The sequence below is a fragment of the Vigna unguiculata genome, chromosome 4, assembly GCF_004118075.2.
Source record: "Vigna unguiculata cultivar IT97K-499-35 chromosome 4, ASM411807v1, whole genome shotgun sequence".
Lineage (NCBI taxonomy): Eukaryota > Viridiplantae > Streptophyta > Magnoliopsida > Fabales > Fabaceae > Vigna > Vigna unguiculata.
Genome location: NC_040282.1, coordinates 41731223 through 41755686, shown reverse-complemented (window position 1 = coordinate 41755686; position 24464 = coordinate 41731223). Strand labels below are relative to the sequence as shown.

The 24464-nt window shown below is 32.5% G+C and overlaps 3 protein-coding genes across 5 annotated transcripts; all 3 read left to right on the top strand.

Moving 5' to 3' along the window:
* The first annotated feature begins 3091 nt into the window (after positions 1-3091).
* On the top strand, positions 3092-11408 carry LOC114181875 (probable phospholipid-transporting ATPase 8). Of its 2 annotated transcripts, none has more exons than XM_028068490.1 (11): positions 3092-4172; positions 4711-6071; positions 6982-7095; positions 7193-7469; positions 7687-7775; positions 7861-7969; positions 8045-8275; positions 8405-8530; positions 9281-9379; positions 9781-9972; positions 10519-11408. In XM_028068490.1, exons 1-11 carry the CDS (start codon positions 3777-3779, stop codon positions 11113-11115), a joined length of 3591 nt encoding a protein of 1196 aa, XP_027924291.1. In that variant the 5' UTR covers positions 3092-3776; the 3' UTR covers positions 11116-11408. The 2 variants fall into 2 exon arrangements, with proteins under 2 accessions (XP_027924291.1, XP_027924292.1); XM_028068491.1 differs by having other exon boundaries at positions 3094-4172; positions 6985-7095.
* A 2961-nt stretch (positions 11409-14369) lies between these two features.
* On the top strand, positions 14370-18702 carry LOC114180350 (putative disease resistance RPP13-like protein 1). Of its 2 annotated transcripts, none has more exons than XM_028066653.1 (2): positions 14370-17319; positions 17534-17879. In XM_028066653.1, the coding sequence occupies exons 1-2, from the start codon at positions 14627-14629 to the stop codon at positions 17631-17633; spliced, it is 2793 nt and encodes a 930-aa protein (XP_027922454.1). In that variant the 5' UTR covers positions 14370-14626; the 3' UTR covers positions 17634-17879. The 2 variants fall into 2 exon arrangements, with proteins under 2 accessions (XP_027922454.1, XP_027922453.1); XM_028066652.1 differs by adding an exon at positions 18413-18702 and having other exon boundaries at positions 14377-18206.
* Positions 18703-23114: 4412 nt separating this feature from the next.
* LOC114181026 (putative phospholipid-transporting ATPase 9) lies at positions 23115-23956 on the top strand. The gene is made up of 3 exons (XM_028067346.1): positions 23115-23202; positions 23318-23426; positions 23578-23956. The coding sequence occupies exons 1-3, from the start codon at positions 23162-23164 to the stop codon at positions 23686-23688; spliced, it is 261 nt and encodes an 86-aa protein (XP_027923147.1). The 5' UTR covers positions 23115-23161; the 3' UTR covers positions 23689-23956.
* Positions 23957-24464: the final 508 nt, after the last annotated feature.

The following is a 24464-nucleotide window of genomic DNA, read 5'->3' as shown; positions in this document are numbered from 1 at the left end:
ATAAATTAGCTAACTATATGAATGGTTATGTATATTACAAATAAATCATGATAGTCAAACTCTATTTTTTTTTTAAGATTAAATATATTTTTGTCCCTTAACTTTAAGTGAAAATTGAAATTAGTCATTTTTTAAAATTTTGATCCAATTTAGTCTTCTAACTTTAGAATTATGTGAATTTAGTCTTTTTAATCAAAATTTTATTAAATTTATTTTCAAATTTTGTTAAATTTATTTGACGATTCAAACATATTTCATGATAGCTTCTTAGGTAATATTGAAGCGAAAATGTGTCAAACTGTGTAAACAATTCAAATATTATCATGAAATCCGATTGGAACGTTAAATAAATTTAACAAAATCTGGTTGAAAATACAAAATCCACACAGTTCTAAAGTTGAGAAACTAAATTAGATCAAAATTTCAAAAATGGTCTAATTTCAATTTTCACTTAAAGTTAAGGGACATAAACATATTTAATCCATGTTTTTTTTATGATTTCATCATAATAAGTCAAAGTCAAAAATTAAAAAATTAAAAAAATACATATATAAGCAATTGATTTTATATATAAATTAAGAATATATAACATGTGTATCTAGATTCCTTGAACACATCTAGTATGTAATGTAGAGAATAAAAGGATAAGCATTGGTGTTTGTTTGAGAGAAAGGTGGCCATGATGGGGTGATAGCATGTGTCATGCCATGTTTGGGAATTTTCCAACCCTATTCAAAGGTACCAACTGCCAAGTTGCCCTCAATTTTAGGACAGGACCACATGTCACCATTACTACTTACTTTCCTCCTCAATTCTTACACACACATAATAACTCTATTCTTATTTCTTTATAATACAACACTTATAAATTAATCATTAAAATAATGGATTTTTATTTCAAATATTTTAACCCACTTTTTTTATCTACTTTTAATTCATTACTTCAATCATCATTAGATCATTTTTTTTATTTTTTTTTAGTGATGTGATGTGATGATCTAATGGTCATTGAAATGATAAGTTAAAAACGGGTCAAAAAAAATGGGTTAAAGTATCATTCTCCTTTTATATCATGGTTTACTCCCAAATGCTTATGTTTAATTTTTTTATTTTATTTTATATACCTTCTACTATTTTTCTATATGACCATGAATGCAATGCTTACTTAACTTTATGAAGGTTGTGTTGTGTTGTTGTGATTTAGGTCTAGGGTAGGTCCCACCGGAGAAATTCCTTATCTCTTTAAACTATTATATAGTATGAAAAGCTTATATTATATTGTGATTAATTATGTCTTAATCCAACTACTAACTATAAAGTATAGCAAACTTCATACCTAAAATACAATGAAAAAATAAACCTCGTCTGAAAAAGTGAAGAGATATGAAAAAAAAATTAAATATTAATCGTGAAAAATGAAAAAAAAAATCTTTTCCAAAGTATATAATAAAAATGGAAAAGCTCTGCCACAAAATCCACGGAAAAGTTAAAGCAAAAATAATTGCTGGCTAGGTGTTATTAACGTCATACTTTTTAAAATACTTTTATTCCAAAAGTCTACCCTAATTTAAAAAATCGCTTAAGTTTCTAAAGTTTTAGATGAATCTTGTTTTGCCTTTTCTTTTTCTTAAAACTTTTTAGTCCTTTAAATTTGAAAAAAAAATGCATTTTTAACTTTTAAATACTAAATCTAAAGAACTGAACTATAAAACATAAATATACTTAAGAATATATAATTTTAGAGTAAGCTTTGGTTTAATTAGAGAGTGAAAAAAAGATAGAGAAACAAAGTAAAGAGTAAAATTATTTAAATTAAGAAAAAACAGTAAAAATGAAAGAAAGATTTTATAAATGTGATAAAATAAAAAATATATTATATTAATTATAAGATTCACTAAATAGTGTTTTTAGAAAATTATACACATTTAAAAAATTATATGTGAATTCAATGAAATTGTCTATTATTTTTTCTTTTTATCAACTTATTTCATTTCTTATTTGAGGGGTGAAGTAGAGTAAGAATTTCACAGTTCCTTTTTCATGTAAATCTGCATAAATCAGCATAAACAGATAGAAACGTTTTCTTCAAATTCATTGTGTTACATCTACAATAAATTCTGAAAGTTTTCCTTTTGATCTCTAATATTTTCTTTACACACATCCACACACACATATATATATATATATATATATATATATATATATATATATATATATATATATATATATATATATTTATGTTGGATATTGGAGTAGGAAGCAGCAAATGACAAGGGTTTAATTTGATTTCCCAACATATTAATGGAAGAAGATGCAGAGGCACATGCCCTAGACTTGTGAGGTTGTGCAGGGTCACATGCCCTTAACTTGTCATGGTAACTTTTGGAAGTTTCTATTCATATCCAAACGTTATCACTTTGCATGTCCATTTCCAGTTTTCTTTCTTCATGGCTGGGATGATGGTGACTCCTTTTCTTGTTTCTTACTACTGTTGGAATCAACATGCCATTGTTATGATTTTACAAATCAAGAGACAAAATTATATTTTCATTAATAAAACACAGACCAAAGAATAATTTAACCAAGCAGTAAAGTAAATAAAATTATACCATTGGAATAAGGTTCTGTCTCTCTCTGAGTTTCTTGATTAAGAGTATTTATTAAAAGAATTTGGAAAAGATATGATGATAAAATTGTTGAAATAATAATAAGAAAATGAGAAAAAGTAGAATGAAGGCAATAAAATATATTAACCAGAGGAAATGAGTGAGAGTTTGTGACAGAGGACAAGGAAGAAGTATCTATCTGTATCATCAGGGTTTGTTGTTGTCAATGTAACAACACGTGTTACAAAGCAACAAACAAAAACGTCAAAAAGTGTTTGTGGATTGCACCAACTTTTCCATCTAAGTGCTACTCTTCTTCATGCAAACAAAGGGTACACTATACTATTATACTGTTTCTATTATTGTCATTATTTTTTTATTCAGTATTATTCACCTGTTTTTCGGTCTACTTCTTATTTTTATTTTTGTCATGTTTTCTTTGGTGAATGAATCGAAGCGAAAGACAGTAAATTTTAGCAGAATACTAAACTAATAGTAATGACCAGCTCGGTAGTCGGTTCTATCAATGTTTCTCTGTCTCTCTCATTTGTTTGCTTTTAGAAGCGGCAAAGTTAACTGCTACTCATACCAAGCTCTTACTTTTTGATCCTTTCTCTCTCTCTCTCTCTCTCTCTCTCTCTCTCTCTCTCTCTCTTTCTTTGTTTCTCTCTCCACAAACAGTTTGGTTGGACTTGCAAGGAAGAGACATCTGCAGCTTCCATTGAGGGGAAGGAATTCCCAAAGTTTTACCTTAAGGGGTTTTCAAATTTCAGAGCACACTTTTTCTAGCTCATTTTGGCTGTGATTGTGGCTTTGTGTTCTTGTTTGAAGGGATCAAAGCTTGTTTGCTTTTTTTTTCTCTGTTTCCATTGTTTTATCTTTGACTTGCCATGTTGGGTGGTTCTTGTCATATTAATTGAGTGTAGACATTTTTAGGTGAAGGGGTTGGCCTAATTTTCATTATTTTTATTATTATTTTTAAAATTTCTGGCCTTGTACTTTGGTGCTTTCATTCTGCTCATAGAAGGTGAGGATCAAAATCTGTGCTTGACGGGGTTATGAATGATGGGTGCTTCTTTGATCCCTTGGAGAAGTAGAGGAATAACTGGGTTTTGTGTGTGAAGAGAAAAGACTTACACAACTTACACACTTACACACCCCATTTGGAAAATGCCTGGAGGGAGAAGCAAAAGGAGGATACATTTCAGCAAACTGTACAGTTTTTCTTGTTTGAAATCTCCTTTCAGAGATGGCCATTCCCAAATTGGGCAGAAAGGGTACTCCAGGGTTGTGTACTGCAATGATCCAGATAACCCTGAAGCAGTTCAGTTGAGTTATGGAGGCAATTATGTTTCAACTACCAAGTATACAGCTTTTAATTTTATCCCAAAGTCTTTGTTTGAGCAGTTCAGAAGGGTTGCAAATATCTACTTTCTCATTGTTGCGTGTGTTTCCTTTAGTCCATTGGCACCTTTTACTGCTCTGAGTATTGTTGCTCCTTTGCTGGTTGTGATTGGAGCTACTATGGCCAAGGAAGCTGTGGAAGATTGGAGGAGGAGAAAACAGGTATTAGTTTTCTGTTTTTGGTATAATGAAAGTTATGAATTAATAGAAAAACGAGAGTAATTTTCCCCTTACTGGTTACTATAGATGATCAACGAGTAGGTTCCTTATCTTACAATGCTCTAATATTAGAAAATTATTATATTTGAATTCTCCTTTGTTTCTGAAAAGTGGAAAAAAGGGGTATTGCAAAACTCTCCTTTATCTTTGAACATATGTAGTATAATATAATTCTTGTACATGTCAATTTGTGTTTGATAATTTTCATCTTTCTTGATTCTTAAAAAGACAATTCAATTCTACGAGATGATTCTGATGCACACTATTATTATGTCATGTAATTAAGTTCTGCTATATGCCTATGTAACTTGTTTAGCCTTTTTTGAATATTCTTTTCTCTTAGTCATTTGCTTAGGATGTACTTGACTTTTTGTGTTCTGTTGAGTCACCCTTTTGGTTGATTTCTTTTAAATCTTTGTGTTTTCTGGAAAGCTTTTTCCCCCATTGATGTACCCTACATATCATTCATGTATTTCTTCAGGATGTAGAGGCAAACAACAGAAAGGTTCAGGTATATGGTAGAAATTATACATTTACGGAGACTAGATGGAAGAAACTCCGTGTTGGTGATATCATTAAAGTGTACAAGGATGAATACTTTCCTGCTGATCTTCTTTTGCTTTCATCAAGCTATGGTGATGGGGTTTGTTATGTCGAGACTATGAATCTTGATGGAGAAACTAATCTAAAATTAAAGCATGCTTTGGAGGTGACAGTTCATCTTCATGATGAAAAATCTCTACAAAAGTTTAGGGCTGTGGTTAAATGTGAGGATCCCAATGAAAATCTGTACTCATTTATTGGAACTTTACAACATGATGGTAAAGAATATCCTCTTTCCTTGCAGCAGATCTTGTTAAGAGATTCTAAGTTGAAAAACACTGATTTTATCTATGGCATTGTTATCTTTACCGGCCATGATACGAAAGTTATGCAGAATTCGACCGATCCTCCGTCCAAGAGAAGCAAAATTGAGAGGAAAATGGATAAGATAATCTACATCCTCTTCAGTACCTTGGTTTTGATATCCTTTATTGGTTCTGTCTTTTTTGGTATTGAGACCAAAAGGGATATTAGTGGTGGAAGGTATAGAAGATGGTATCTTCGTCCGGACAATGCAACTGTGTTCTATGATCCCAGAAGGGCAACACTTGCTGCTCTCCTTCATTTTTTGACTGCCATTATGTTGTATGGATATCTAATTCCGATATCACTTTACGTGTCCATAGAAATTGTGAAAGTTCTGCAGAGCATTTTCATCAACCAAGACCAAGAAATGTATTATGAAGAATCTGATAGGCCGGCTCATGCACGCACGTCTAATTTGAATGAGGAACTTGGCCAGGTTGATACAATATTGAGTGACAAAACTGGTACTTTGACATGTAACTCAATGGAGTTTGTGAAATGTTCAATAGGGGGCATTGCATATGGTCGTGGTATGACAGAAGTGGAGAAGGCACTTGCTAGGAGAGGAAAAGGTGGGGAATCTGATGATGATGGTGGATCATCTGATTTCTTGGGCCAGAGTAATGAGTCAGTTGATTCTCTGCATCCAGTTAAGGGCTTTAATTTTAGAGACGAGCGCATAGTGAACGGACAATGGGTTAATGAACCATATCCAGATTTCATACAGAAATTCTTCCGAGTTTTAGCTATTTGTCACACAGCTATTCCAGATGAAGATAAAGAGTCCGGAGAAATTTCCTATGAGGCCGAGTCACCAGATGAAGCAGCTTTTGTCATAGCAGCAAGGGAGCTTGGTTTTGAGTTTTTTGCAAGGACACAAACAAGCATATCATTGCACGAATTGAATTATGAAATTGGAAAAAAGGTTGACAGGTTGGCTAGCTCCTTTTACCATGTCTGTTTTAGTTATACATATCTGCCTCATTTTCTGATATGTTCGCCACAATGTTGGTGGTCAAAGTTATCATCTCAGATTAGATTATATAGTTTTCATTTAATAGAGTAGTTCAGCTTCTGTTGTCAACAAAGTTTTATCAGGATTCTCACTAAAACAAAATTATAGCAGGATTTTCAAAGTTTTGGTTTGCCATTCCGTTTACATCTTCATATATCTATTCAACTGATTTCATTGCATATAAGACCCATAAAAGAAAAAGTCAATTATGAATTTTCTGTTGTTGGATGATAAAAGTTATAGTTGTAGGGAAATTTCCCTTTCTGCAAAAGCACATGTAAAGGTAAAGATTCTCAGAAAGTGTCTGTGTTTCTGTTTTTAGGATGAAAGATTGAGGGGAATAATTAAATCCTTTCTTGTTTGGAAGAACATTGGCTGAAAAAGGATAATAGTAAAGGTCGTAAGATTCAATATCTTGAAAAAGAGAAGCAAAACAAATGTAAACAAAATTTACCAACTATAAGAAAATCATTTTTATCACAGGTGTGTGAATTGTTGAAAACCTCTTAGTACCTATATTCAATTCCTATGAATAGAAGAATCATCTATAACTTTTACTAAGAGAAAATTCTACTTGAAAATTTATAAATTATTTGATTCATATACTGCCATTGAGTGGTATACATTTCTAGTTTGTATTCTTTGTCTTTATTTCTGATAAATTCTGTCAATAGATTTGGACCTGTTTGATACATCTGGTCCGCGCAGAGAGACCAATTTAAGAAGCTTTGAACAAGTCTTTTCATATCATATTATAATTTTGTTGCATTTTCATATTTTAAAAAATCTGTTTTTAATTTACTGTTCGTTGGTTTAATTTTTGACTAGTAGAGTGTACCAGCTTCTGCATGTCTTGGAGTTCAGCAGTTCCCGCAAAAGAATGTCAGTGATAGTGAGGAATGAGGAAAACCAATTATTGCTTCTAAGCAAGGGTGCAGACAGGTTTCAATTATTATCCCATGCTTTTTGAATAATGGAGTTGTTAATAGTAAGTTGCATGTAGTTACATCAAATTGTGTATTTTGCTGCATATATTCAGTGTAATGTTTGAAAGGCTCTCAAAAGATGGAAGACAGTTTGAGGTTGAAACCAGGGATCATATCAAAAGGTACGCCGAGGCTGGTTTAAGAACCCTTGTAGTCACATACCGTGAACTTGATGAAGAAGAGTATAAGTTATGGGATAAGGAGTTTTCAAAGGTCAAAACTTCTGTAACAGAAGACCGAGATGCACTTGTGGATGCAGCTGCTGACAAGATGGAAAGAGATTTAATACTTCTCGGTGCTACTGCAGTTGAGGATAGACTGCAAAAGGGGGTAAGTACAGAGTTTTTAATCTTCCTAATTCTAATTATGCAAGTCTTTGCAAGGCAAGTTTCCAACAATTGTATACCCAGTGAGAACAAAATAGAAGTTTCTGACAAAAATTGAACTTTGGCTTCAGACATAGACCACTGAAACAGGGAAAAAAATGAGTTACTAAACACCTTTGTTCTTGATTAGTTAATAGAGCTTATTCGACATGGAAATACAGGTTCCTGAGTGTATTGAAAAGCTTGCACGGGCAAAAATCAAATTATGGGTATTGACCGGAGACAAGATGGAAACTGCTGTCAACATAGGGTACATTAGCAAGGCTTGTTCTAGATTCTTTTTATGAGAAGGTTGTGTAAAATTGAACTTATTTTACACCCTTTTCTTTGTACAGGTATGCTTGCAGTTTACTTAGAAAGGACATGAAAAAGATAGTGATCACTCTTGATTCCTCAGATATCCTATACTTGGAAAAACAAGGGGACAAGCAGGCTCTAGCAAAGGTACACGGCCTTAGAATTTTTTTGGAATTTAATTTTCTCTCACTATTGTAGATCTTTGATACAAAAATTTCTTAGGCTTCTCTTGAAAGCATTAAGAAGCAAATTGGAGAAGGAATCTCACAAATCAACTCTGCAAAAGAGAGTTCTAATGAAAATAAAGGAAGTTCTTCTGGGTTTGGCTTGATAATCGATGGGAAGTCCTTGGATTATTCTCTTAGCAAGAATTTGGAAAGGTCCTTCTTTGAGCTTGCCATTAGTTGTGCTTCTGTCATATGTTGTCGATCTTCACCCAAACAGAAAGCTCGTGTGAGTACTATGGGTGTGCAATTTGAATTTCTGTCATATAAATAATATACATTCATTGAGTAGTTGAGTATAACCATAGCTTGGGTTGTTAAAATATTATAATCATGTCAAACAAAAAAAAATATGCAGGTTACAAGGTTGGTAAAATTGGGAACGGGGAAGACAACATTGTCCATTGGTGATGGGGCAAATGATGTTGGCATGCTTCAGGAGGCCGATATTGGAGTTGGTATTAGTGGTGCGGAAGGGATGCAGGTAATGTTAAAGCCATTAATTGTTTCCTTCAGGCTTGTTAGGATAAACGTCTATCTTTCAAAAACTGTGTTCAGGTGCCAAATCCCATTTTATGAACTCTGAAACAAGTTGGTTTGACATCTATTCATTACCTCAGAGGAATATTGGGAAATATTCTTAGTTTAATCGGTTATCTTGCCCATTACTTTCCATACAATGACTTCCCTTTCTTTTTTCACATCTAGACTAATACCCAAAGGTGTTTAATAACTTGAAAGGTTAGAATTTGAGTGGTTTTGTACTTAGTTTTTAACATAATTGTGTTCCCTATCATATTAGCATTGATGATTATCTACTGAATTTTTCTAGTACCTTTTCTCTGTTTTTAAATCCAATAAGGAAAGAAATCCAGAACTTTAATTTCTGCAGAGGCAAAGGAAATGAAAACTTCACTGTTTCATATCCATGGGAAACTCATAAGCTTTATATGAACGTAACTGAATTGCCTAATAACTACCCACTGAAGTCATTGTTTAAAACTACACCACAATCATAAGAAGAACAAATGAAAAGTAAACCATCACCAAATAACAAGTAATAGGTATATAAAAACATTTGTTTTAGTAACAACTACTCCAAACCAGCCATCCTACACACATCATTAACATTTTTGAATGTACATGCCAATTTTTGAATGATAAGCTAATGATGAATTGAGTTTGAATGACAGGGTCCCAATTTCTGATATTTGTGAATAAATGTTGACTGCAGGCTGTAATGGCAAGTGATTTTGCTATAGCTCAATTCCGGTTTCTGGAACGTCTTTTGTTGGTACATGGCCATTGGTGTTATCGTCGTATATCAATGATGGTAAAACCATGCATCCATCTATTTCTCACTCTTAAAGATTTAGGGTTCACCTATTCAATTGTTTCACAGTCCAACTTTAGTTCCTCAATGTTCTGAAGTAACAGAAAAGAGAGAATAACAGAATTCAAGAAATAACAAAAGATAGAAAAGAAACTTTATTTCATTATTTGAAAACTGAGTTTTACAAGAAGTTCTAGTTGCTTCTTATATAGAAGTCTGTCCATGAGTAGATTGGTTTAGTCCCCAGATGAAAAAGATCTCACAATTTTCTGTCTGCTATGTAAGAATGCATGTGTTTGGGAATGCATTATACCATATCACACTTGTTTAGATAAAAATTAGACAACTTTGTCGGAAAAAAAAAAATTGCTGCTGATATCTTGTTGAATTCTTTTATGCAGATATGCTATTTTTTCTATAAAAACATTGCATTTGGATTTACCCTTTTTTGGTTTGAGGCATATGCTTCTTTCTCTGGTCAAGCTGCTTACAATGATTGGTACATGTCATTTTACAATGTCTTCTTCACTTCACTTCCAGTAATCGCTCTAGGTGTTTTTGATCAGGATGTTTCTGCCAAACTTTGCCTAAAGGTACTATATTCTCTTTTTTCTTGTTTTATTAAATTTGCTTTTGTATGTATTAAAGAATATCGAAGAACCAGAAGATAGACATATACGATTCTCCTTATAAGACAGGAACTGTATACTTTTTTGCTCTATGTGATCTTTATATTACCAGTTTATCTTGGACCTTTTGAGTTGAATACATAATTTATAATTAGTATATGTTCACACTAGAGTTTATATTTAATATTTCATTTTGTAAAAGTCTTGGCTCTGCCTTAAGGCGATGGAAAAAGGAGTTTTCTAGCAGTGATGTTCCTACATTCACTCAAAATATGCCATTACTGATTTGGATGCTTTTTGACATTTTTAAAGATTTGTTTCTCTAGTTTCTCTGTGTCTGAATACATCTGCTTTGTAGAGTTCTTCCTAAAGCGTTATCTCTGAATGCCTCGGATTACTGTGTCTGAATTACTGTGTAAAATTCTAATGCTATTGTTTGGCTGACATGTCTAGTGATTTCTTCTGTGGTTCTTGATTATGAATAATGATTAGTTCTTGTCTATATTACAGTATCCCTTTCTATATCTAGAGGGAGTAGAAGACACCCTGTTCAGCTGGCCCCGGATTCTTGGGTGGATGTTGAATGGAGTTCTTAGTTCTTTAGTGATCTTCTTCTTAACCACTAATTCTGTGTTGAATCAAGCCTTCAGAAGAGATGGTAAGGTGGTTGATTTTGAAATACTTGGGGTGACAATGTATACATGTGTGGTGTGGACTGTGAATTGCCAAATGGCACTATCCATCAATTACTTTACTTGGATACAACATTTTTTTATATGGGGCAGCATCGCCTTCTGGTATGTCTTTGTGTTGGTCTATGGCTACCTCTCTCCAGAAATATCCACAACATCTTACATGGTTTTTGTGGAAGCATGTGCTCCCAGTGGTTTGTATTGGCTAGTGACCCTTTTGGTTGTTGTGTGTGTGTTGCTACCCTATTTCTGCTATAGGTCTTTCCAAAGTCGGTTTCTGCCAATGTACCATGATATTATACAGAGAGAACAAGTAGAAGGCATTGAAATTGGCTTATCTGATGATGAGTTACCTAAACAGGTCCAGGGAAAACTAATACACCTCAGAGAGAGATTGAAGCAAAGGGAGTTGTGAGATGTGAATGCTTCTAAACATACATTCTTAAACCTTGAAATTCTTAGACCTTGAAATTGTATTTGATTTCTTGCTAAGTTGGGGAAGGGCATGGAAGTAGTGAGAATTGCCAATAGCTTTTAATTTTTTTCCCTTTTGGGCTTTCATTTGTTTATAAGATTAGGAGAGGAGTATTTGTGTAGCAGTGACCTGATGTAGATTAGTTATGTAAAGTTTGAGTATTTGTTGTACCGAAAACGGTCTTTGTATTTGTTAATGGAAGAAGCAATAGATCTTTTACAATATATTTTATATACAAATGATCTTTATTCATGGCTGAGATACGGATAAAGAAATGATCTTTGATTGGCTTTACTTCTCAAACAGACAATAACCTTTCATCTATACTTTCCATTGTGGGCATGGGTGGGTTGGGTAAGACCACACTCGTCCAAAATGTATATAATGATCCAAAGATTGAAGAGGCTAAATGTGATTGGGTCTATGTTTTTGATCAATGTTTTGACAGAGACAAAAACTATTCTTGAGAAAAGCACTAAATCTGAAAATGATAGCGAAGACCTAGAAATTCTAAAGGAATTAGAGCAAATAGTAGGTCTTGATAAAGTATTGATATAAAATAGTAGGTCTTGATAAAGGAAGTGAGAGAAGAGATGATAAAGGTATTAGGGCAAATAGTAGGTCTTGATAAAAAAAAGAAAAGGAAATTGACAAAGTTATAATTCAAATATTGAAAATAAGATAAGGAAATTATTTTATTTAGTTTATTATATTTCATTATAATTGTTTTACATTTATTAACACAAAAAAATATCTTTGATGCCACCTAATTAATATATGAAGTAAAAACAACAAATGTGTAATGACATTTTAGTAAATAAATCGAACAATTTTAGGTTGATTTCTTATGTATTGACATAAACGAGAAAATTTATGTTTAGTTGTTTAACATTCGACCAAAATTATATCGCTTACGTTGATCCACAAGCGATTATAAGTTTCTCCTTATTTATATATCCACATGTTTTCTTCTCATTCTCACTAAAAAAAAAATGTAGAAACGCTCTTCCGACTTAGGGTTTCATCTCTGACGAGGAAAAGGTGGTGGTTTGGTGATACTGTTTGAACGGTCTTCTTCAGTGGTGGTGCATCTCATGAAGAGTACTTTTGTCTAATCTGTTTCGTCGTTAATGTTTGTTTACTAAAGTTTCTATTTTTATTTAACCATGACTTTATTAAAGACCACATATTCATTTCATTGTAATTTTTTATTGGATGCATTACTTTTTACGTGATCCTCGTGAGGAATTGATTTATGTCGATCATTGGTAGCCGTCGATGTGAAAGCTTGTCTTTTGAAGAGGATCTCAAAGATCTGAAAGAATGAACTAAGCTCAATGCTAGATAACCGACACTCTTAAAAAGACATTAATAAGAATTTCTACAATACATCTCCTTGTTCAAGAAAGGACATTGTTGCAACTACAAGAAAGCAGGTGTTGAACCCTTTATCGCATTCAGATTCAGATTCAAACAACATTTGAAGTTACGCTTAAGGTGGTATAGGATCAACCGAGGTATCAATATGAGGAAACATGATTCAAGTAGTTGATTGTATAAGTCTGGCCGAGAATGAAATGCAAATATTGTGGGGTTTTTAAAGCAAGAAAGTGTAAATGAAAATTAAAACTAAAAGGGCTATCCTAAAGCATGAAATAGGAACAAAGAACTGCGCTAAAAACAATATCTGAAAAACACATGAACGCAGAGTTAAAATGCATGACAGCAAAGTGAGTAAAGTTGCAAAAACCAATGTGAGAATGAATTAGAGTGGCAAGAATTGACTAATGAAAACATATAAAGCAATGAAAAGGGGAATGAAACTTGAAACAACAATGGAAAGCACGAAAAACAGTGAGTAACCATGAAAAAACAAAAAGTGTTCGATGAAATGTCTGATTGGAAATGAAAACTTGACAAAACTGAAGGATAAAATGCCTGACCGAAACTAAGATATGAAATAGATTATGACAACAATTGGAACACTTGAATCAATACATCAATGTAATTAATGACTTCAGAATCAGAAAACTAAACTAAAACAACAAACTGAAACCAGTAAACAAAGTTAGACAGCAAACTAAATGAAACTAGTGAGTAGTGTATGTGACCGAAAAATAGACATTGTGAAGATTGATATGCAAAACTGAATTAAGATGCAATAAAATGGTTTGAATCATGAACGCAACATGCAATTTAGTCTAGAATCGTACTAATTGTAAATTAAAACCGAGAATTGATACTAAGAACAAGTACAGAATTAGATTTCTAAAATGGGGAAAACTAACTAAACTAATAAACCTAACTTTCTAAAATGGGGTAAAAACTGAAATATGCAATCAAAAATGGAATTAAAGTATGAACAAGATTCAAATGATGAAACTAAACTTAAACAAAGCATAGAACTGTAAAATGAATTCAGAAACTGAAATCTAATATGCAGAACCAGTGGTAAAATCTGAAAATGAAAGATCAACTATATTAACTACCATAACTATTACCTACCATGATGAACAAATGAGAACTCTGAATTGAAATGTGAATTATGCAATGGAAACACAAATCGAATCATGAAAACAGATTAGGGACTAAGTTAACCGGTTCAGCATTTTACAAGTTGTTCTTCAATGATTGCTTAAAACTGCTGAACTCCAATTCTCTTTACCACATCTGCTGTCAACATCTTTAAATGACAGGTTACGGCCACCACCGTATTCTTCAAAAAAATCGTATATCAAGATCTCGTCCTCATAACCAATTTAATACCTAATTAGTATGTACTTAAAAAAAATAATATCAAATAGATGTCAGGTCCCACTTTCGAGTTAGTCAATGAAACAATATTTAAAAAAATTAGCTTACTATTTGTAAATAAGAGTGGAACTAACTTGAGACCTTGTAAAATAATAAGAGGTCCCTGCATATGCTAAAGATGCAAAGAAAAACTAATAAACCAAATCTTGGATAATTAAAAGTTACTCACTGCATATCCTAAACTAGATTAAGATGGCCAAGTAAGTGAATAAAGAAAGGATGAGAATTAGTACATGAATATGAGATAATTGATGCAGAAAAGATATTTACTTTTTTATATTTTAAAGTTAGAGAATATCCAAACAATTATAGTTTCCTTCGCCCATTTAAAGTTTTGGTTTCAAAATACTGTATACCAAGTCAGATGTCAGTGCTGATTCTTATTGTGAGACATTCATGGATTACAGCTGTGAACATTTTTGTGATCAGAAAGACTCAACAATTATTGCTTCACTGGGCCCACAGCTAGGATTTCATAATTTCATTCATCACAACGTTGAATGGATATTCTGCTGTTCACATCTTATATTGCTCAATCATAACATCAGTATAGCATCCCTGCACTGAATCCCTGTTGTAAACTCCATCTCAAATCTCACACTTCCATTCATCATTCAATCCATTTCCAACTCCTACCATGGCAGCAGAAGTTGTTGGTGGTGCTCTTCTTTCTGCATTTCTTCAGGTTGCATTCGACAGGCTGGCTTCTCCTCAATTTGTAGATTTCTTTCGTGGAAGAAAACTTGATGAGAAGCTGCTCGGCAATTTGAACATCATGCTGCACTCCATCAATGCTCTTGCTGATGATGCAGAACAGAAACAGTTCACAGATCGACACGTCAAAGAATGGCTTCTTTCTGTCAAGGAGGCTGTCTTTGATGCAGAGGATCTCTTGGGTGAAATAGATTATGAACTCACCAGATGCCAAGTGGAAGCTGGATCTGAACATCAAACCTTTACTGACAAGGTATCTACCTTCTTCAACTCTACTTTCAGTTCATTTAACAAGAAAATTGAATCAGAGATGAAAGAAGTCCTAGAAAAACTAAAATATCTTGAACAGCAAAAGGATGCTCTTGGTTTGAAAAACGGTACTTCTTATTCTGATAGTAAGGTGTCACAGAAATTGCCATCTTCTTCTTTGGTGGTTGAAAGTATTATCTATGGCAGAGATGCAGACAAAGAAATTATCTTTAATTGGCTCAGATCTGAAACCGACAATGATAACCATCCATCTATATTTTCCATTGTGGGCATGGGTGGATTGGGTAAGACCACACTCGCCCATCATGTGTACCGTGACCCAAAGATGGAGGAGGCTAAATTTGATATCAAAGCTTGGGTTTGTGTTTCCGATCATTTTGATGTTTTGACAGTGACAAAAACAATTCTTGAGGCAATCACTAACTCTAAAGATGATAGCGGGAACCTAGAAATGGTTCATGGAAGATTGAAAGACGAAATATCAGGAAGGAAATTTCTTCTTGTTTTAGATGATGTTTGGAACGAAGGAGGAGAAGAATGGGAAGCTGTTCGAACTCCTCTTAGCTATGGGGCTCCAGGAAGTAAAATTCTTGTCACAGCACGTGCTGAGAAAGTTGCTTCTAACATGAGGTCAAAAGTGCATCTCCTGAGGGAATTACGAGGGGATGAATGCTGGAATGTTTTTAAAAAACATGCATTAAGAGATGATGATCTTGAATTGAATGATGAGAAAGAGGAGATTGGTAGAAGGATAGTTGAGAAGTGCAAAGGATTACCTCTTGCTTTGAAAACAATTGGAAGTCTTCTCTGCAAAGAGTCATCCATTTCATATTGGAAGAGGGTATTGGAAAACGACATATGGGACTTGCCGAAAGAAGTTAAAATTATCCCTGCTCTATTACTGAGTTATCAACACCTTCCTTCTCATCTCAAGCGATGCTTTGCTTATTGTGCATTGTTTCCGAAAGATCATGAATTTGACAAGAAGGAATTAATTTTGTTGTGGATGGCTGAAGGTTTTCTCCATCACTCTCAACAAATCAATAATGTAGAAGAAATTGGTGAACAGTATTTCAATGATTTACTAACGAGGTCTTTCTTTCTTCAATCAGATTTCAAAACCTATTTCTCCATGCATGACCTTCTGAATGATTTGGCAAAATATGTTTGTGCAGATTTTTGTTTCAGGTTGAAATTTGATAAAGGAAACTGCATCCCCAAAAAAACTCGTCATTTTTCATTTGCATTCGATGACGTAGAATGTTTTGATGGTTTTGGGAGTTTCACTGATGCTAAAAGACTGCGTTCTTTTTTTCCATATGAAGAATTCGGGGGAAGAAATATTGATTATTATCCTTTGCAATTCAAGATTTTGGTACATGAATTGTTTTCCAACTTTAAATTTTTACGTGTCTTATCTTTGGATGGATATTCTGAGCTTAAAGAAGTCCCTGATTCTGTTGGTGATCTTAAACATCTCCATTCTTTAGACCTTTCGAGAACTGGGATACAAAAATTACCCGAATCAACATGTTTGCTCTATAACTTGCTAATCTTGAAGTTGAACTATTGTTCAAGTCTGGAGGAGTTGCCCTTAAATTTGCATAAACTCACCAAATTGCATTGTATTGAATTTGAAAATACAAAAGTAACAAAGATGCCAATGCATTTTGGAGAGTTGAAGAATCTTCAAGTACTCAGTCCGGTTTTTATCGATAAAAATAAGGAGTTTAGTACTAAGCATCTAGGATGCCTCAATCTTCATGGAAGACTATCAATTAATGAGGTGCAAAATATTGTAAATCCTCTAGATGCATTAGAAGCAAATCTGAAAAATAAAGATCTTGTGGAGTTACTGTTAAAATGGGAGTCAGACCATATCCCTGATGATCCAAGGAAAGAAAAGAAAGTATTGGAGAATCTACAACCTTCCAAAATCGTGGAATATTTGTCAATAGAGAACTATGGTGGTACAGAATTCCCAAGTTGGGTATTTGATAATTCATTATCAAATTTGGTGTCCTTAAGGCTGGAGGACTGTAAATATTGTTTGTGTTTGCCTCCCCTTGGACTATTGTCATCTCTGAAGACCCTTGAGATTATTGGATTTGATGGAATAGTGAGCATTGGTGATGAATTTTATGGGAATAGCTCTTCTTCGTTTACATCTTTGGAAAGTTTGAAATTTTCAAAGATGAAGGAATTGGAAGAATGTGAACGTAAGACTGCTGCTTTTCCACGTCTTGAAATTCTCTCGGTGTATCAATGTCCCAAGCTAAAAGGTCTGCCAGATCAACTTGTTAATGTAAAGAATCTTTATATAAGGAAAGCATCGTGCCTCGAAAGGTGTGAGCATACTGTATCTCATAATTCACTTGAAGCCTTGACCTTTTTTGTTTTTCCAATTATGAATATTTCAATGAGTCGTAGCTTTGATCTGCTTGAACAAATTTGCATCTTTGAAAGTTGTGATTCTTTAACAACCTTTCCACTCGATTTCTTCCCAAACCTTAAGGATCTTACATTGTCATCCTGTCGTAACCTACAAATGATTTCACAGGATCACACTCATACTAGTCTCGAGATGTTGTCAATTCGCAGTTGCTCACGATTTGACTCATTTCCTAGTGAAGGTTTATCTGCTCCGCAGCTATTGTTAATTGATATTGATGGAGCGGAGAATTTGAAGTTGTTGCCAAAACGCATCAGAATCCTGCATCCGTCTCTTTATGTACTAAACATAATTAATTGTCCAAAAGTGGAGATGTTCCCAGACGGAGGTTTGCCACCAAATGTAAAAGATGTGTCTCTTTCAAGTTTGAAACTTATAGCCTCCCTAAAAGAGACCTTGGGTACCAACACATGTCTTCAAAGCTTGTCTATTGAATATATAGATGTGGAGTATTTTCCCGATGAAGTTTTGCTACCACACTCTATCACTTCTCTAGAAATCTGTCGCTGCCCAAATCTTAAAAAGATGGAGTACAAGGGTCTCTGCCACCTCTCCTATCTCAAACTTTATGACTGTCCCAACCTCCAATGCTTACCGGAGGATGGTCTCCCCGAATCCATCTCCTCTCTTCGGATCTGGAGTTGTCCATTGTTGGAACGACGTTGTCAGAATCCCGAAGGCCAAGACTGGAACAAGATTGCTCACATTGAAGACCTAAGTGTTCGCTCTAAAGTTTAAAATTAGATGTGCAATAATTCTCGTTTCTCTGCCTCTTCAACAGGTGTTGATACTCTTCACTATCTACCTTTTCAATTACAATCTTGTTAGGCATAAATATTTGACTACGTAAATGGAATTTACATTCTTTTGCTAATACATTTATCACTTTATCTAATATTTCTTTTGTTAGTTGTTGATTGTTAATTTTTAAACTAATGATTTAATTGGAAGCCGATATCTGCTGCTAATCGTATTATCTTTTTACAGCATTCCGATCTGAATCTGAAGGGAGCAGAAGACACCGTCCCTCATCGGTTGGCCCTTGACTTGATTCTAAGCTCGACACTGAACAGAGTAAGTAGTATTTTAGGGATATACTTTCCATTTATTTACGAAATTTGCAGAGGCAGGATTTTATGTAGTTGTCATAAAACATGTAAAGCTTGTGTAATTGTTGAACTGTAAAATGCGTTCGAAACAACATTAGATATTTTACAATGTATTTTAGATAAATGATCTCTACATAAATATCTAGATTACCCCTTTGATGTAGCATACACATGACAGCATAAAACAAAACCATTGTCTCCTCCTCGTCAAGTTTCTGTCCTGCATGGATTTTACTTGCTATCAGAACAAAGAAATGTTATACTTAAGTTGGAGGAATCATAAATGTAAATAAATAGAAGGCAAAACCATTTTTTTCACAACAGAAACACTCAATTTTAAAGGAGATGATCATATGAGTTTAATGGATTATTTGATAAGTGACAATGATATAATTTTTTTTTTCCAAATCAAACATTTCTCTAGAAGTTGTGTTTGGCTATTGTTATTGCGTTTCAGAAACATTAGTAATTATGTTCTATATATCATTATAGATTTATTGATTAAAAAATTTTAAAAAAAATCACTTTATTATTTTATTATTATTAATTTGTTGCTCTGCTAAATTTTATATTGAATCAATTTATTCTAAATCTTCGGTGAACGAAAACTATAATTTGAAATTTATTATATCTAATGTTTCTCAGTGTGGTGATTGCTTTATAATGTATTACTCACAAATTCAATTTAGGACGATAGAAAATTTCACTATTACTAAACATCAAAGATATTGAATTTGAGCTTATCTCGTTTCGATTTCTCAAAATATTTTGTTTAGATAAACCAATTCAAATTGATTCAATTTGAATTTTTTTAATAAATCATTTCAATTGTTATTTAGTGCAAACAATATTTAAATATCAAAGAATTCTCAATAATTCAAAATATTAATATCAATGATATCTTATATCTTTTTTTTCAAGTTTTTTAAAATATTTTTAAATAATACTGATGATGTTTGTTTTCTATAAATTAATGTATATCGAAATTGTTTTCTATTGTAGATGACCAAATTACTTAGGTTGACATCAATCGACATTAATTTTTTTAACATTGGTACTAGGATTTTCTTTTATCGGCTTTTCGATATTAGCAGGAAAATTTCTCAATTGATATTGGCCAAAATAGTCCTAATGAAGGTTGATTGAAAATTTCCATGTCAACATTTGAAAAAATATTCTAAAAATTATAGATAAAGACTAATATATTTGTGAGAACCAATAATAAATTATATATATGATTTATTATTTATTTATTTTCTATGTTAGTTAAGAAATGGAATTGTAGATTTATTAAAATTAATTGTGTAAGAAAATATAAATATTTTGAGAGGAGAAATAAAGTTGACATATGTTGTATTGCATTAATAACGATTAAAAAGTATTTAAACAATTAATAACAATAAGTCTATATTTGTTTGTCAGAAAGTGGTTAGATAAAAAATGTTTTAGGAATCGAAAGAAGAGGTTGGTAATTTTGTGTATTAATTTCATTTATCCGTTTCCTTTCATAATTGTTGATTTATAGTGAACTTTTATCATTCGGCTTTATATCTTGTTCCAATAATATATGTAAAAATGATATTAAAATAAAAAATTATTCCAGTTTTATTAAAAATCTCAATAAATAAAACCATTAAACCATTGTTTTATAACCAAAAACTTTATTAAAAAAAGAAAACACAATACTAAAGTATTATCTTAAATCAAATCTTTCTTGTATTATCACCTTTCTCGATATATGCATAATTATTTGTTCTGATATAAAATACGATCATCATATATAAAATACGATCATCATATATGAAAATCACAATCACTAAAATAGTTGACTAACTAACATACAAATATTAAAACCTCATCACCATTTCTTTTAGTCACTGATTTTGGGAGCAAACACAATCGTAACTAATTTTTAGTAATCATATATGAAAATCACAATCACTAAAATATATTACTAACATACAAATATTAAAACCTCATCACCATTTCTTTTGGTCACTAATTTTGGGAGCAAAATAGTAATCAATATCTTTTGATAATTAAATTTTAAAAACAAATTTAAAAATAAATTATAATTTTTTTATTTATAATAACAATTATATTAATAACAAATAATTTTTTATTTTATAAGTATTTAAATTAGTCACTAAAATAATTAACTATCTTTCGTCACCAAAGTAATTAATTACTTCTACTACTTCTGATCTATGAGATAATTAATTATTTTTTGTCATTAAAATTAGTTGTTAATAAAGTATTTTTTCAGAACGTAACGATTAACAATTTTTTTCACATATCTCATTTCTACTATTTTTACTTTTATTTCTTTTTTTTATAAATATAAAAGTTAACTTTTTCTTTAATTACTAAAAACTTGGTGGAAGTCATGTTAAAAAATATTTTCCCAAAAAAAATCTAGTTTCTCTCGCCTAAATGGACTAGAAGTCTACATCCATACTTTTTAGCAAACACCTACAAATGAAGTGTCTAAGAAAGTTTGAAAAATCAAACGAAAAAGAATTAGCTACTAATAAAACGAAAAACCATCCATTTCTAATCGCATACGACTGACCCAACCTGTGAATGCAACGGATCATTATTTGCATAAGCTCACCAAATTGAAGATGAACTTTTGTTCTTTTCTGGAGGAATTACCTTCAAATTTGCATAAGCTCACCAAATTGAATTGTTTGGAATTTGAACATACAAATGTTAGAAAGATGCCAATGCATTTTGGAGAATTGAAGAATCTTCAAGTACTAAGTACGTTTTGTGTTGATAGAGATAGCAAGGTCATCAATATTAAGCAACTTGGAGGACTCAATCTTCATGGAAGGCTATCAATTAACGAGGTGCAGAATATCGTTAATCCTTTGGATTCATTAGAAGCAAATTTGAAAAATCAGCACCTTGTGGAGCTTAAGTTAAAATGGAATTTGAATCACATCCCCGATGATCCAAGGAAAGAAAAGAAAGTGCTTGAGAATCTACAACCTCCCAAACACTTGGAACATTTGTCAATAGAGAACTATGGTGGTACACAATTCCCAAGTTGGGTATTTGATAATTCATTATCAAAATTGGTGTCCTTGTGGTTGAAAGACTGTAAATATTGCCTATGTTTGCCTCCTTTTGGACTTTTGTCATCTCTGAAGATCCTCGAGATTGAAGGGCTTGATGGAATAGTGAGCATTGGTGCTGAATTTTATGGGAGCACCCCTTCTTCATTCAAATCTTTGGAAAAATTGGGATTCTACAACATGAAGGAATTGGAAGAATGGGAATGTAAAACTACATATCTTTTCCACGTCTTCAAAATCTATCTATCTACAAATGTCCCAAGCTGAAAGGTCTGCCAGAGCAACTTCTTTATTTAAAGAGTCTAGATATTAATAACTGTGATAAGCTCGTAATTAGTCTATGCCCACTTGTGAATATTCCTATGATCCATTACGATTTTCTTGAAGCAATGGAGATTAATAGTGACTGCGACTCTCTCACCATCTTTCCACTAGATTTCTTTCCAAAGCTCCATTTACTTCAATTAAGTAGGTGCCAAAACTTAAGAAGAGTTTCACAGGAGGAGCACGCTCATAATCATCTCAAGGTATTAAGAATTAGTGAATGCCCTCAATTTGAATCATTTCCCAGTGAAGGATTAGCTGCGCCGTGGCTACAAATAATTTCAATTCGAGGAGCGGAGAATTTGAAGTTGATGCCAAAACATATGCAAATCCTACTCCCATCTCTTACTGAGTTGGAGATAATTGATTGTCCAAAAGTGGAGATGTTCCCAGATGAAGGATTGCCATCAAATTTGAAAAAGATGTCTCTTTCGAGCTTAAAACTTATCGCCTCCCTGAGAGACACATTGGATGCCAATACATGTCTTGAAAGCTTGATTGTTGAAAAGTTGGAGGTGGAGTCTTTTCCCGGTGAAGTTTTGTTGCCACGCTCTCTCATCACTCTACACATCCGTTTTTGCCCAAATCTTAAGAAGCTTGACTACAAGAGTCTATGTCACATCTCCTCTCTCTCATATTATGGATGTCCCAACCTTCATCAAAGAAAATAGTTGCCTTTAAAGGAGACGGTGAGACGAGTTTTAATGGATTACTTGTTAATGCACAATAATATAACTTTGTTTTGGAAATCAAACATTTTTTTATAAGCTGCCTCTTGCTGTTCTTATCTTTTGAAAAATATTAATAAGTATGTTGCAAATATTATGGATTTATTGATTAAAAAAATCTACAATTAATCACTTTATAGTATTTTTTTTTATTGTTTTGTTGCTTTGCTAAATTTTATATTGAATCACTGTGTTCAATATTGAAACAGTTATGTAATATGGATTATTTATATACTTAATCGATTAAATCCGAAAACAACTGATAAACTGATAAAATTTGAGCCTTCAAATTTTCTTAGAACAGGGTCCAATGCAGGCATGCCATTGTCAAATTTTATTTTCCTTAAGAATTCTAGACTGTTGAATATTTTAATTTTCCTTCTTGACTATTGATCTATTATTCTTTCTGAGACTGACTTGTCAATTTTTATTTGTAATTCAAGAGTATTACCGAGTCTGGCATGTGCTTACACAAGTTTCTTACAATGGCTTCCAATGTCTTCTTCACTTCAAGTGATCGCTCTAGGCATCTTAAGGTACAAAATTTTATTAATTATTAAAATTGCTTTTGTCTGTATTAAAGATTGCTTAAGGTACAAAATCTTAAGGTTGTGTAAAATTGAACTTATTTTCCACCTTTTCTTTGTACAGGTATGCTTGCAGTTTACTTAGAAAAGACATGAAAAAGATAGTGATCACTCTTGATTCCTTATATATCCTATACTTGCAAAAACAAGGGGACAAGCAGGCTCTAGCAAAGGTACATGACCTTAGAATTTTTTGGAATTTAATTTTCTCTTACTATATTGTAGATCTTTTGATACAAAACTTTCTTAATTAGGCTTCTCTTTGAAAGCATTGAGAAGCAAATTGGCGAAGGAATCTCACTAATGTACCATGATATTATACAGAGAAAACAAGTAGAAGGGATTCAAATTGGCATATCTGATGATGAGTTATCTAAACAGGTCCAAGGAAAACTAGTACACCTGAGAGAGAGATTGAAGCAAAGGGAGTTATGAAATGTAAATGCTTCTAAACATACATTCTTAGACCCTTTAAATTGTATTTGATTTCTTGGTGAACTGGGAAGGGAATTTAAGTAGTGAGAATTGCCAATAATTTTTAATTTTTTTCCTTATTGGGTTTCCATTTATTTATAAAATTAGTAGAGGAGAATTTGTGTAGCAGTGACATAGATTAACTATGTAAAAATTGAGTATTTGTTGTACCGAAAACAGTCATTGTATTTGTTAATGATAGAAAGAAAGAAAGAAAGAAAGAAATACATGTCGGAAGAAAGAAAGTTTAGTATATTATGGAAATGAAGTCATGTCGGAAGAAATCATGTCTCCCTGTTTCATTTCAAATCACCTATCTGGAAATCTTCTATATTCAAAAAGTCACCTCTTTTACTCTTAATATGAGAATTCAGCTCAAGCAATTCACAATTTGAACTCACTGTCGCACTGTCAATTCATTTACTACTTAATATTGTTCATGTTAAAAGTTTGTATACATTGTTAAAAGAAATTGTATTGCTAGTATGCCTTATAGACAAATGACCTGGCTTAATTTGCATCTATAAAAATTTGAGTCAGGCTAAATGCATTTATATAAATTAATAAAAAATAATGAACATTTTTTTTAATTTTGAAAACAATACATAAGTTAAATTATAAATATTGCAAAAATGTAACAATTTAAAAAAGAAAAACAGAGTATCATTGAGACGTGATTGTTTGAAAATCAGCACAGCGGATATAAAGAAATAAGACCCTTCCCTTCTTCATACATT

What these genes read in the sequence shown, in the direction of transcription:
- LOC114180350 (XM_028066652.1), top strand. Translation starts at nt 14,627, where the DNA reads ATGGCAGCAGAAGTTGTTGGTGGTGCTCTTCTTTCTGCATTTCTTCAG.
- LOC114181026 (XM_028067346.1), top strand. Translation starts at nt 23,162, where the DNA reads ATGTCTTCTTCACTTCAAGTGATCGCTCTAGGCATCTTAAG. An exon ending in ATCGCTCTAGGCATCTTAAG is followed by an intron (nt 23,203 to 23,317) that starts GTACAAAATTTT and finishes TTCTTTGTACAG; the next exon opens with GTATGCTTGCAGTTTACTTA. An exon ending in ACAAGCAGGCTCTAGCAAAG is followed by an intron (nt 23,427 to 23,577) that starts GTACATGACCTT and finishes GATATTATACAG; the next exon opens with AGAAAACAAGTAGAAGGGAT.
- LOC114181875 (XM_028068490.1), top strand. Translation starts at nt 3,777, where the DNA reads ATGCCTGGAGGGAGAAGCAAAAGGAGGATACATTTCAGCAAACTGTAC. An exon ending in ATTGGAAAAAAGGTTGACAG is followed by an intron (nt 6,072 to 6,981) that starts GTTGGCTAGCTC and finishes ATTTTTGACTAG; the next exon opens with TAGAGTGTACCAGCTTCTGC. An exon ending in GTGGTGCGGAAGGGATGCAG is followed by an intron (nt 8,531 to 9,280) that starts GTAATGTTAAAG and finishes TGTTGACTGCAG; the next exon opens with GCTGTAATGGCAAGTGATTT.